Source organism: Sminthopsis crassicaudata, chromosome 4 (assembly GCF_048593235.1).
Source record: "Sminthopsis crassicaudata isolate SCR6 chromosome 4, ASM4859323v1, whole genome shotgun sequence".
Classification (NCBI taxonomy): Eukaryota; Metazoa; Chordata; class Mammalia; order Dasyuromorphia; family Dasyuridae; genus Sminthopsis; species Sminthopsis crassicaudata.
This window is the reverse complement of record NC_133620.1, coordinates 286,680,697-286,694,560: the sequence shown is the minus strand read 5'-3', so window position 1 is coordinate 286,694,560 and position 13,864 is coordinate 286,680,697. Positions and strand designations below refer to the sequence as shown.

The window sequence follows — 13,864 nt, the reverse complement described above, 5'->3', positions numbered from 1 at the left end:
GTTGAGGACCTGAAGAGATTTTTAGAACAGTTAGATATGCTAAAACTGACACTGACTGGGAACAGAAAAGCAGCACATGTATATATTTCTTATCTATGGCACTGTTACAGAAATTGACCGTGTATTAGAACATAAAACCCTCACACTCAAATACAGAAAAATAAAAATATTAAATGCTCTTTTACTGATTATAATGAAATCAAATTATGTTCAGTAAAGAGCCTTTGAAGAAAGGATAATTAGCTTGATTCAAAATAATTTAATTCTAAATAATCTATGGGTCAAAGAACAAATCAGAGAATTTTGTCAAGGAAGATTGACAGTGATAAGATAACATGACAAAACTTTTGGGTTGCAGCTAAAGCAATTCTAGGCAAAACTAATATTTCTAAATGTGTTCTTCAATAATAGAAATAACAAATCAATGCATTGTACATGTAATCTAAAAATATCATATGCAGCAAAATGACTTACAATTTTGAATGAGGAAAAACAGACATTCAATGAACTTGCAGATTTTCAGAACTTTTTATCAACCAAACCTGAACTTAACAGAAAAGTTAACGCTTAAGAGCCAATATCAAAGAGCAATTTTAAGGAACTTAGTGTGGATAAACTGTTTAAACATGGACAAATTGTTCATGGTTTTTTTTACATGGGAAATATAATACTTTATGTTTAAGATTTACATCAACAATAGGTTAAGCTCAAAAGAAAGATTGGCAGAGTAAAGGTAAAAATAGTAATCATGTTATACAAATGAGATGCAGAGGAAGGATAGACATACAGATAGTAGGGGTGGGGGAAGAGTTCTCATAGTTCTGTAAACCTACTCACATCAGAAAGGGTACAAAGAAAGACATGTATGTGTGAGTATGTGTATGTATGTATTTTCATTTGTATAAACATATCTTTTCTTAACTATAGCTTGCTTGGGGATGAAAAGGAGATATGTGTGTTTATTAGTGTATGTGTATGTATATGTCTACGTGTGTGTGTGTGTGTATAAATGTATCCTTTCTTAGCTATAAGTTGTTTGGGAGTGAGGTGGGGATTAAAGGAGGGAAAAAAAGAATAAAGTAAATAAGGTGCAAAGCAGAGAACAAAAAAACAATTTACAAGGTATTAAAGAAAAGACAAACACTCGTGAATATAATTTCTTCTACTAATATATATACTGTCTTAAATTGGAATTTGTTGTTATGTATTTTGAATGTTCTTAATGTTCTGTGGGCACATGATTTTTTTTTTTTTTTTTTTTTTTTTTTTTGCTTATTCAGTTTCTTCAAATAAAATAAATTTTCGGGGAAAAAGAGATACAAAACCAAAGGAAAAAAAGAAAGAAAGAAAAGGCATCAAACCAAAAAATTGAACAAAACACTAATTTAGCAGTTCCAAAAATCAAAGAATAGATTAACAAAATTTAAAGCAAAAAATCAAACGAATGCAAATTCATTTTATGAGGTTACCATTAATCTTCTTGTTATTTAAATCCATTGACTTTTCTTCAATCTATCCTCTTCTTTGAAGTCTTCAGTTTTCAATACTATTAACTATCCTCTCTCCTCAGTAACTCTGCCCTTCATTGACTTTAAAGTATACTGCTCAAAATGTTTGCAGCAGCTCTTTTTGTGGTGGCAAAGAATTGAAAAATGAGGAGATGCCCATCAGTTAGGGAATGACGAATAAGTTTTGGTATATGAAAGTAATGGAATATAATTATTCTATGAAAAAAGCCTGGTAAGATTTACATGAACTGGTGCTAAGCAAAGGAAAACGTACATAGCAACAATAAGATTGTTGTAACTATGATAGACTGGTTCTCAACAATTTAGTGATCCAAGGCAATCCCAATAAATTTTTGATGGAAAAGCCATCTGCATCCAGAGAGAGAGAACTATGGAGATTGAATGTGGATCAACACATATTTCTTTCACCTATATATCTTTCTTCGTGTGTATGTATGTGTGTGTGTGTGTGTGTGTGTGTGTGTGTGTGTTTTCCTCATGCCTTTTTTCTTTTGTTCTTATTTTTCACTCCCAGTATGACTTAGATTGGGAATATGTAAAAAATGAATATACACATAAAACCTTAAAAAAAATGTATACTTCTCTTTCTTGGTTTTTATTCTTCCTATTTTCCTTCCTTGCATTCTTCTTTGTTGAATTTTCATACTTCTCACATCTTCAGGAATATCTCGAAAGGCCCTCTCCTTTCACATTCTTCTTTCTCAGAACTCTGTTGGTGATGTCATCGGCTCCCATTAGATCCAGTCCTAATCTTCCTGTTTTTAATTCCATTGCCATGTTAGCTTTGCATGCTAGCCATTTCTATTTTATCAGTATTTCCAGTGTGGAGCCAATTCATTGTCTTTCTCCTTAAACCTACTTTTCCTTTGAATTTCATGTTCCTTTTGAGGGTTCCAACCATCAGGTATCCAGATTCATGATACCCAAATCATCCTTCTTTGTACTCATATGACCAAGTTTAAATCCTTCCCCTTATCCTTTTCCCACCTCTCTCTTTTTTCTAATCTATCCTTTGCACAGTTACCAAAAGAATCATTTTAAAGCTCTGATTTGAGCAAGTCACTTCCTTGTTCAAAAAACTCCAGTTGGTTTCCTATTGTCTACATCCCTTGTAATGTTAATGTTTATTGCAACCTGAAGATGTTCCTGATTTACAGTGTCTGGTTTAGGGCTTCTGCCACAATGAATAAAAATGTATAATTCATTAATTTCTTTAAACATCTTTATTAGTAATAACGGGGGCTAATTTGATCTTTTTTAACATTTCATGTATGTAGTCACTGTTCCTTATATGAAAAGAGCTAGTTGTGTGCTGTCATGTGAATGCATTAAATGTCACTTTGTGTGACAGATTCTGTTACATTTATGGCATGTTGAATATCATTAAAACTCTCACTCCCTCAGATCATCTGAATATGGTTTCTGTCTGGATAATGAAATCAGTCAGATGATTTCTTCCTGATGTACAGCATGCAGAACATTTGCTGGTTACTAGATGATCTTTGGTACATAGAATCATACCATTGCTGCTCTGCTTCCTAATTTAGTGAGGTCCAATGACTTCTTTGTGTTTCAGCATTTCTGTCTGTATAAACATCGAATCTCACATGATAATTAGTCATGTGTTGATAGTGCAGCTGAAAAAGTTCAGATGACTCAATGCAACCTTGAGTAAAATAATACTACAACACATAGTTTATGAGCAGAGGAACAACAACGACAAAAGGCCCCATATAGTAGGCAATCTAGGTAACTAACTGGTGAACGGAACAATTACTAAGGAATATACTGCTTTCCTCATGGAGACATAGAGTTAGATAATTGAGTTGGAGTCAGAAATCTTGGATTTGAATCCTTTCTTTGACTCCTTACAAACTAGTTTCCAGTTTTCCCAGCAGTTTTTGTCAAATAATGAATTCTTATCCAAAAAGGTAGGGCCTTTGGATTTGTCAAATACTAGATTGCTATAATCATTGACTATTTTGTTCTGTGAACCTAATCTATCCCACTGGTCAACTTCTCTATTTCTTAGCTAGTACCAAATGATTTTGATAACTACTACTTTATACTATAGTTTTAGATCTGGTATAGTTAGGCCACCTTTATTTGCTTTTCTCTTTACTAATTCCTTTGAAATTCTTGACTTTTTGTTCTTCCAGATGAATTTTGTTTTTCTTTTTTCTAGCTCAATGAAATAGTTTCTTGGGAGTTTGATTGGTATAGCACTAAATATATAGATTAGTTTAGGGAGTATTGTCATCTTTATTATATTTACTCAACTTATCCATGAGCACTTGATATTTTTCCAGTTGCTTAGATCTGACTTTATTTGTGTGGAAAGTGTTTTGTAGTTTTGCTTATATAGTTTCTGACTTTCCCTTGGCAAATAAATTCCCAAATATTTTATACTATCAGCAGTTATTTTAAATGGAATTTGTCTTTGTATCTCTTGCTGTTGGATTTTGTTAGTGATACATAAGAATGCTGATGATTGATGTGCGTTTATTTTGTATCCTGCAACTTTGCTAAAGTTATGGATTGTTTCTAATAGCTTTTTAGTTGATTCTCTAGGGTTCTCTAAGTATACCATCATATCATCTGCAGAGAGTGATAATTTGGTTTCCATTCTAATTCCCACAGGAATCCATTTCTATTTTGAGTTTTATAAGATGACCTTCCAGCTTTAAATATCAAATGCTGAGGGACTTGTATAAAAGATGCCACTTCATGACTGGTGAAACGTTTATGTCTGCATCTGTGGATTTTATTTCTTATGCAGACCACCTGTGTTTCGTGTTTGTTGCAGTGAACTCTTTAACTCTATTGCCAAGTAATGAAGATAGTGTTATCTTAGAGAACATAGAACTACCCTGGGGTCCAGTCAGTGCTTTAGGAAACTCTTTAAGGCTATGGGATGTAGTAAAGTTGCCAGCCTGAAACAGTAAAAGAAGTTTCCTTATTCAATGAAATCTTAGATCCATCCTATCAAGATTAGAATTCATTTATATTATTCTTTTATTTCTTTAGTTTCACAATATCTTTTTTTAAAAAAACTCCTTATATGGGATTTTAATAAAATACAAAACAAATCCAATGTCAATTTTTAATAAAAATCATCTTTCAAGGGGCAGCTAGGTGGCGCAGTGGATAGAGCACCAGCCTTCAATTCAGGAGGACCCAAGTTCAAATTTGGTCTCAGACACTTAAACGCTTCCTAGCTGTGTGACCCTGGGCAAGTCACTTAACCCCAGCCTTGGGGGGAGGGGGGGAGAAATCATCTTTCAAGGTAATAGAAGCAGGTAAGAATCACTTGCCTTTGTGAGAGAGGAGTGTAGGGGGAGTTTTGAGCCCAAAACCAAAAAATTTTTTCCCAAAAAATAAATAAATAGCAGATGTTTGAATTGAATGAATAAAAATAAAATGAAAAACTTTTTTTTTTAACCATTTAAGCTTTATACCTCTAGAAGTTCAAAATTACTTCATTTGATAACGAAAACCTTTTATTTATACATTATAGTACAAATTGTTATTTGACCTGTGAATGAGTTGAATGTTCTCATGTTTGAAATATAAAATTATTTTTCATTTAGCTTTTTTAGTGCTGTTCTGGATTTTGTATTATCTGTAATAATATAGCTTCAAGTGGGACAAGGCATTGTGTCTTAAGAGTGGTAAACTTGTTAGACTTGAATATAATCTCTCCATAGTTTTATTATAAGGGCAGGATTAATAACTAGGACCACACCTATTAAGAGAGCTCTGTAATAAGTGTTTAGTGGCATTTTGGATCACTTCCTCTTTAGATAGTAAACATGTCTCTCATCTTTATATTTGTACTCTCTAGAAAATAAGAGCAGGAATGACATATTGTACAGTTCTTCTTTGCTTATTATTTTTAAATAGGAAGGAAAGTTTTAAACAGTTTTATTGTTTTAAGATATTTACTTCATATGTATAAATTAAGTCAAATTGCTTGCCTGTTCAATGAAAAGAGGGAAGGAGAGAGGAAGAGAATCTAAAACTCGGAATTTGAAAACAAACCAAAAAAAAGAATGTGAAATTGTTTTTACATGTAATTATAGGAAAATATTTTTTAAAATTTCCAAAAAAGATGATTTCTTCACTTTATACTCTGCAGCCTGGGGACTTTTAAGTGACATGAGATAAAAATAAGATGATAGATATTATATCTATTCATGAGAAATTAAATCTTACACTTTGGTAGCAAATTGACACCAATACAAACCTTCTATTTCTTCCTACCCTGTTTGGTTTTTTTGTTTTTGTTTTTTTTGTTTGTTTGTTTGTTTTTTGGTGAGTGGTTAGGCAAGAAGAATACTGAGAAAGTGAATATTACATGGAGCCAGTTTTAAAAGTGACTCCATCATGAGTGTTAAGCATAGAGTGATGATGATTATACATAGTTATTAATGGTAGATTTCATCAGGTTACCTTGTTCTTTTTCTTATTGAGTATAATCCAGTAAAAATCATTCAGGCCTCTGAGTCTTGGAGATTCTGTATATTGTATAACTATCCTTTGTAATTTCTAGGTATCTGGTGACACATCTCATGGGAGCGGATCTGAACAATATTGTGAAATGTCAAAAGCTCACTGATGACCATGTACAATTCCTTATCTACCAGATTCTCCGGGGCTTAAAGGTAGTGTTTCAGCACCAGTGATATTTAAGGCAGTATTAAAATTATCTTAGAGATACATTTCAGTGATCATTGACTAGATACAGTATTCCGTTTTAGTGGTTGGAACATTTTGATGTCCTGTTGAGTGCCAAATTAAAACCATGTTGAAATTTTAAGGTATATCATGAAAATGCCTAAATTAGGTGGCTATAGAATCCAGAGATATTTAATACATTGTAATTGGAAATTTACTATTTTCTGTTATAATTTTTAGGCCCAGTATTTAGTGTAATTGCAATTCTATTTTCAAGAAGATGTGATGCAAATAAATTCTGAATTATAGACTCTGTATATTTTGTACTGTACACAATAATTATATTTTGATAGAGTAGATATTTTTCTTAGTTGACGTGTCTTTTTTCTTTTCCCCTATAGTATATTCATTCAGCTGATATTATACACAGAGTAAGTATTTTAACTGACTCTTATTTCCTTTGATTAAATGTAATGGGAGTGGAGGGATTAGCCAGGTTCTTTATCAGAACATAGTGCCATTTCTGTAGATCTTGAATTCCTATCTGGAACTAGCAACTGACTATAAGATGAAGTTTATCTCATATGATCGGAAAATCTTATTCTATCTAATAAGTAACAGTAAAAATGAAAGATTAATAGTGACAGGGTTCCCATCTATAAATTTAGACAAGATATTTTTAGTGAAATATAAAGATAATCTGTTCATTGTTTATTCTAGGATCTGAAACCTAGTAACTTAGCTGTGAATGAAGACTGTGAGCTTAAGGTAAGGTAAAAATTGTAGAATGTGGTTTGCTTTAACTTGTGACTATGTATTTCATCCATAAAGCAAAAATGTCTTGTAGAATAGATTACTGTGCCTAGCTTTTTTTTGGTTTTGGTTTTGGTTTTTTTTTTTTTTTTTCTGAGAAATTAAAGCTGTCCCCAAGAATCCAGATCCTGAAAATTTTAGCATCACAGAATCTAATAAGCTGCTTAAATAATAATAATAATAATAATTATGCCAAATAGGTTTTGTTATTGTTTTAAAAGAAAATATTTTAGGAATTATTAATAGCATTGACAAGAATAGTAGCATTTAATAGCAGCATGAAATAGGGTAAGAAAATCATTTATTGTGTCAGGAAGATAGAGAAGGAGGGAGGGAATTTAGAACTTAAAACTTTTTTAAATTAATGTTAATTATTTTTACATATAATTGGGGGAAAACGAGATATAATTTTTAAAAAGATATCAAGAAAGGTTCCAAATATACCGAAATAGTTGTAATGACACTTTTTGGTATTGTAAAACTGGGGGGGAAATGAGTGCCCATCAGTTTAAGAAATAGGCTTTAAAAATTCTGATATATAATTGTAATGAAATATTGTTCATGATATAAGAAATAAAAATATGCAGAGTTCATAGAAACTTGGGGAGAAATCTATAAATTGATATAAAGCAAACTAACTCAGGAGAACAAAATATACAATGAATATAATAATGTAAAAAAAAAAAACAAAACAAAACCTAAAGGCCACTGAATTGACTGACTTGTTGAATTTTGAACTCTGAATTTTTTTCCCTCACACCTATTAGAAGGCAATTAAACTAGCCCAAGTAGGTGTTAGTGAAGGAATATAGACATGAGGGGGACAGATGCAAAAGATAATGAAGAGATAAAATGAATGGGACAGGTAATTGTGGGGAAATGATAAAAAAAAGAGCTCATTAGGGGGCATTTGCTTCTTATTGATGTCTCTCAAAAATAACAGTAGAAATGAAATGATTTTGGTAGAAATTCTCACAATAAAATTAAAACTCAAAAGAAATAAAGTGAGAAAATCAAAGAATAGCTCAAATATTATGTAGTAAATATATTAGAATAAAAGGGGAGGAAGTGAAAAAAGAAAAACCCTCTATAAAACTATCAGAAATAACAGAAGTGAAACAAAAAGTCCAGAGCAACATTAATTATATTAATTAACTGTATTAATTAATTGTATTAAACATATCACAGAGATTTTTAGATAATGGAGATCCTTGAGGAGCTAACAAGAAGCAAAATTAGCACCCAAAGACTCAGGAAAGGAATTAAAAGAACTGGTCTTTTACAAGCATGGGAAAAATTAGTTGTCAAAAATCACTGACTGCAACTCAAATACTATAGCAAAATACAAAATACACATAAAATAATCCCTCTGAAATCAATTTGGAAGCAATGCAGATACAAGTGATAGATTTCAGAATGGATCAAATAGCAGATATTTCAAAATTATTAACTTCCCAGAAAATATTAAACAAGAAAAGCATATGATTGATAACTACACTTTAGGAAACTGTCATCAGGAATTTCCCAGAATTTTTTCTTTTACCAAAAAAAAAAAAAAAAAATTAGTGTCCAAATAAAATTTATAGGTCTCCAAAGAGAAACTCAAAATTCATCTCAATACCTTTAAATTTAGAATGATAGTGCCCCCAAGAATCCAAGCACCAAAATGACATCAGTACAAACCATCAGAACTTTTTACAGCATGCAAGAAATAACCAAAGATGTTGAATCATAATATGAATGAAATTTTAAATTATTTTCTTCGATCCTAAAATCAATTTTCCATTAAATGTAAAATTTGAATATTTACAAATCAAAATTGTGTCAAGGTGAAAAGCAACATATTTCAAAAACCTTTGGAACTGGGCTGAAGGAGATCAGCCAGTAAACATTTGTTAAGCTACTAAGTTCCAGACGATTGTGCTAAGCACTGGGAATAGAAAGAAAAACAAATGATTATATATCCCTATTCTAAAGGAGTTCATAATCTAATGGGGAAAGACAAAATGCAAATAATATATACAACTGTACTGTGTACAAGATAAATAAAAGGAAATCACCAGAATTAAGGCACTAGAATTAAAGGAGGATGGGAAAAGCTTCCTGTAGAAGATAGGATTTTAATTTGGATTTGGAGCCAGTAGATAAAGATGAGGAAGAAGATAATTCCAGGCTAGAGGGAAACAAGCAATGAAAATGGAGTCTAGAGATAGAGAATCTGCTAGGAGACCAATTTTATTAGATCACATGAGTACTTGAAAGGGCATAAAGTATTAAAGAAATAATTGAAGATAAGAAGACAGTCTGCAGAAAAAGAGAGAATGGAATGGGATTACTTATTCAAGTAGATGGGCTTGCCTTTGAAAGAAGTCTCTTATTTGAGACAAGAGCGAAGGCAGAGATGGTAGCAGAAGACATCTGTGAGATGTGAATTGATTCTTAGCTATTTTACTTGCATTTACAAAGAATTGAAAAATATGTGTACTAAAATAAATTATTTGAATACTAAATAAATTGTAGCATATTTTTATAGTGAAATATTATGATGCCATTTAAAAAAAATTTCCCCCCTGAGGCTGGGATTAAGTGACTTGCCCAGGGTCACACAGCTAGGAAGTGTTAAGTGTCTGAGACCAGATTTGAACTCAGGTCCTCCTGAATTCTGGGCTGGTGCTCTATCCACTGCGCCACCTAGCTGCCCCCCATTTAAAATTAAAAAATGAAAAATTTTTAATGGGAAGACATAAAAGATCAGCATTCATACTGTTTTAAATGACAGCAACAGAACTATTGAATATATAACTCATATTTACATAATTCTGTAATGTACAGAATGTTTTCCTTAACGGGTCCTATAAAGTAATAATATAAATTTTAGCTCCATTTTGCAGTTGAGAAAACCAAGGCTTGCAGTGAAGTGTAATGTCTTTTTCTTGATCATTTAGCAAGTATTGGAAATGGGAAGAATACCAAGAAGAAGACTCGGTGCAAAAGATTAATGTTTTATTAAATATAATATTTACTTTTACCAAAATGCAAATAACTAATATTTTATGGCTTCCCATGGAATATAATCTCTTCTATCATTAACTTAGTTGTGGTTTGTTTTTTTTTTAATGGTAGGAGTTAGCATATAATTGAATATAAAGGTGAGAGAAGGAAAAGAATCAATAAATATTTCCTAAGTGCTTACTATGTACCAGGTACTATACCAAACACTAGAGATAATGAAGAAAAAGCAAAATAAATGAATGAGTGAATGAAGCCCCTGGCCTCAAGAAGATTGTATTTTAGTGGATGGAGACATAGATATATCCAATATACCTAGAGTCGATTAAAAGCAAACTTAAGGAGAAAAACCTCTTCCAAGAAAATAGAATTTGAGCTGAAATTTGCAAGAAGCCAAGGGAAAAAATTAAGAAAGTAGAGATGAGGGAGAACATTCTGGCCATGGGGGATAGGCAACATAGCAAGCAGATTAGCTGTAAGATTTTAAGCAACTGAGACTAAATGGTGATGATAGTGACAATCAACTTACATTTAAAAATAATAGTTTTAGAAGAAAGATCTTAAGATTGGTTTTGGACCTATGGGGATGTGACTCTGAATCTTATGGCAAAGATCAGTGCTGGAGATGTGGATTTGGAAGTCATTTGTGTGGAGATCATAGCAAACGCTATGAAAATAAATTGTATTGCCAAGGAATAGTTTCTGGAGAAGGCCAAAGACATAAATTTGAGGAACACCTACCATAAATTGTCAGAAATGACAACAGGCCATCCTGGGAGATTGTGAAAGAGCACTTGGAGAAGTTCAGGACAATACCTGGTCTTCTTTTCTTCAGATCCTAGATTTTGGACTGGCCCGGCACACAGATGATGAAATGACAGGCTATGTGGCTACTAGGTGGTACAGGGCTCCTGAAATCATGCTGAACTGGATGCATTACAACCAAACAGGTATTTCCTGTTGTTCATTGTTTAGTGCATTATTGAAGTATTTAAAAAAAAAAAAAAAAAAAAAAAAAAAAAAAAAAACCTCACCTCCTCCATAGTTCCTTTCTTCCTATATTAATTTTTAAAGGTCTACATATAATAGCAATCTGCTTTTCATAACCATTGTTCAAACTCTTTATTGTTTTGTCCTTTTGAGCTTAATTTATTGAAACTTCAAGTAATATCTCTTGAATATTTCTTCTTATAGATAAAGGATTCCTTTCGTACCTTACATATAGATTTTGATTAATTTTACCATCTATAAAAGGAACAAGTTTACAATAATACCTTAGAAATTTTGGTGTAATCCAATAAATATGGTTTTGTCATGTAAGCTAAATGTGTCTATGTAGCAAATATTTAAGATACTTGAGGTTAAAATGTTCAGTCTTGAATTATTTAGTTCATTTGTAGCCAAGTATGCTTTTTAGGTGCATTTTTGTTTTTTTCATTTGTTTTTGCCTAGTTGATATTTGGTCAGTGGGATGCATAATGGCAGAGCTGTTGACTGGAAGGACACTGTTTCCCGGTACAGACCGTATCCTTTAAGAAGTTTTGTTTGTTTTCTTTCAATCTAAATGAGAATATATATCCTTGCTTTCCATCCTCAGGAATGGCTCCCAGTTGTATTTATATTCTAGATTTACTTTATGAGATCCCTATTATTTCTTATTGTTTTGCTTTGCTAAGAAAAAGGCTACTGGTCACTTTTTTAAATGAGATGGGGAAAAAATTCCCATAAATTGGAAAAGTACTTTAAATCCATGATTTGTCATGTCTTTGTAGTGAGTTCTTTATTGTAATTAACTTACTGCAACAGAGTTGAATGAGTTTAGAGTTTATGCTCTAAGACTCTATCCCCATGATAATCTTAGGCTGGGGTATTGCAGATATTAATTAAGCATTGATAAACTAGGGAGTTCTTGCTTCTCTGATTGAAATGGTAAACATATATTTGTTCCTCTACTACATCAGCTGACTCTTTTTAATAAAAGCAAAGAATGATGAGATCACTTATCTCTCATGTGCCTCTCTTTATTTGTCCATATTATCTAATTTTTTTTATTGATTCAGGTCACAATAAGGCAACTAGGTGGCACAGTGGAATGAGTGCTGAGTCTGGAGACAAGAAGACTAAGTTCAAACTCAGCCCTAGATATTTACTAGCTATGTGATCCTGGGCAGGTCATTTATAACCTCTGTTTGCCCCAGTTTCCTCAACTGTAAAATGCAGTCAATAGCATCCACCTCCCAGGGCTGTTATGTGGATCAGATGAGACAGACAGTATTTATAAAATGTTACCTGGCACATAGCAAGAACTTAATAAATGCTTATTTTGTTCCATCTAGTGGATATAGTTTAAAGTTTATCCAAACAACCTTAACCTTCCTTTTCTGCTAGATTCGTTTGACCATTTCATTAAATAGCGATGTTACTAGATGATGATTTGTTAAAAAAAATTCTGCTCAGTCCCAAAGTTGTTCTTGAAGATGGAATTACAGAGCAAAATGGGGGTTGCAAAGGATAAGAGATTATCTATAGCTTTCATTTGCTTATGTATGCTATAATTGGTTTTTGGTGGAGGGTTACATTTGTCTCAGAGCTGGCCAGTCATCCTACAGGTTCAGAAGCTCCAATGCTCATTCATTTGAGGGTAAGATTGATCTAAAAACTAGGATGCCAATTTGTTGCTTATTATTGGGAATATATCTATATAGTAACTATGTATTCAGAATACATCCTAATACTGTAACTTTGATACCAGATTAAAAATCATAACATTGTTTGGTGAGTATGTTGCCCCAAAGAAAAATAATCTTTTAGATGATAATTCTCATAAAGTATAGAAATCCTTATGAGCTATCTTTCTTTAGTAGAAAGGATAATTTTTAATAAACAGAATATTTGTGTCTTCTAAATAAAGCTGTCATTTCCCAGAATAAGATTAGGTACATGCTGACAGAAGTACATTACTCTTGACTTTTTTTTTTTTTTTTAACTTTTATGATGATTTAATTTCAATATTATCTCCTAATAGCTTTCTGGTCATTCCATGAGTATCTCTTTCTTCAGTGACTTTCTGTGATTTACCTTGGACTTGGACTTGGACTTCTATTTTCCCATTTACCATGAGTTTGTACTTAATGCCCCTTCAATCATTCTCTTTAGAAACAGTTCCTGGGTACTGTTCTTGGCTCATTGCCTCTTTTTTTTTTTTTTTTTTTTTTTTTTTTTGGACACAAACACATCCTACTTCTGTTGCTTAAGACATCTTGGCAAATATGTACTTAGATCCAATTTTCCCATCTGGAAAATGAGGGATTTGGACTAAATGAACTCTGTGTGACTGATATAATGGATAGAGTACTGAAGTCAAAAGTCAAAAAGACCTGAGTTCAAATGCAGCCTCAGATACTTTGTGACCTTGGACAAGTCACTTCACTCTGTTTACCTCTGTTTCCTCATCTGTAAAATGAGCTGGAAAAGGAAATGGAAAACCATTTTAGTGTCTTTGCCAAGAAGAGCCCAAATAAGGTCCTGGAGAATTGGAACAGCAACAAAAGTATAAATATACCTATATGCATGCTTACATATTAAAGATTAATCTACTCTTTCATTCTGTTCCAAAACCCATCAATGACACTAACAGTGAGAATTTTTTATCAAAATTCAAGGCAAGAGTAGGGCAAATTCCCCTTCCTGAATCCTTCTTATCATATCTGTTTATTCTATATATTGGGCTAGAGCTGTTAACTGTTATACTCAGGATTTTAAAGAATTTTTTTCTCTCACTATCATAGATGAAGTGAGAACTGGATGTAGATAGATATGAAAGACTTAACAAGAAT

The 13,864-nt window shown here is 32.3% G+C and overlaps 1 protein-coding gene across 2 annotated transcripts in view; it reads left to right on the top strand.

Moving 5' to 3' along the window:
* MAPK14 (mitogen-activated protein kinase 14) overlaps window positions 1-13,864 on the top strand; it is a 92,226-nt gene that overhangs the window by 62,724 nt on the left and 15,638 nt on the right. For both annotated transcript variants that reach the window (XM_074311135.1, XM_074311132.1), the window contains exons 4-8: window positions 6,082-6,193; window positions 6,608-6,637; window positions 6,927-6,974; window positions 10,864-10,978; window positions 11,481-11,552. In XM_074311135.1, the coding sequence (XP_074167236.1) occupies window positions 6,082-6,193; window positions 6,608-6,637; window positions 6,927-6,974; window positions 10,864-10,978; window positions 11,481-11,552 (377 nt within the window). The remainder of the gene's footprint in view (window positions 1-6,081; window positions 6,194-6,607; window positions 6,638-6,926; window positions 6,975-10,863; window positions 10,979-11,480; window positions 11,553-13,864) is intronic.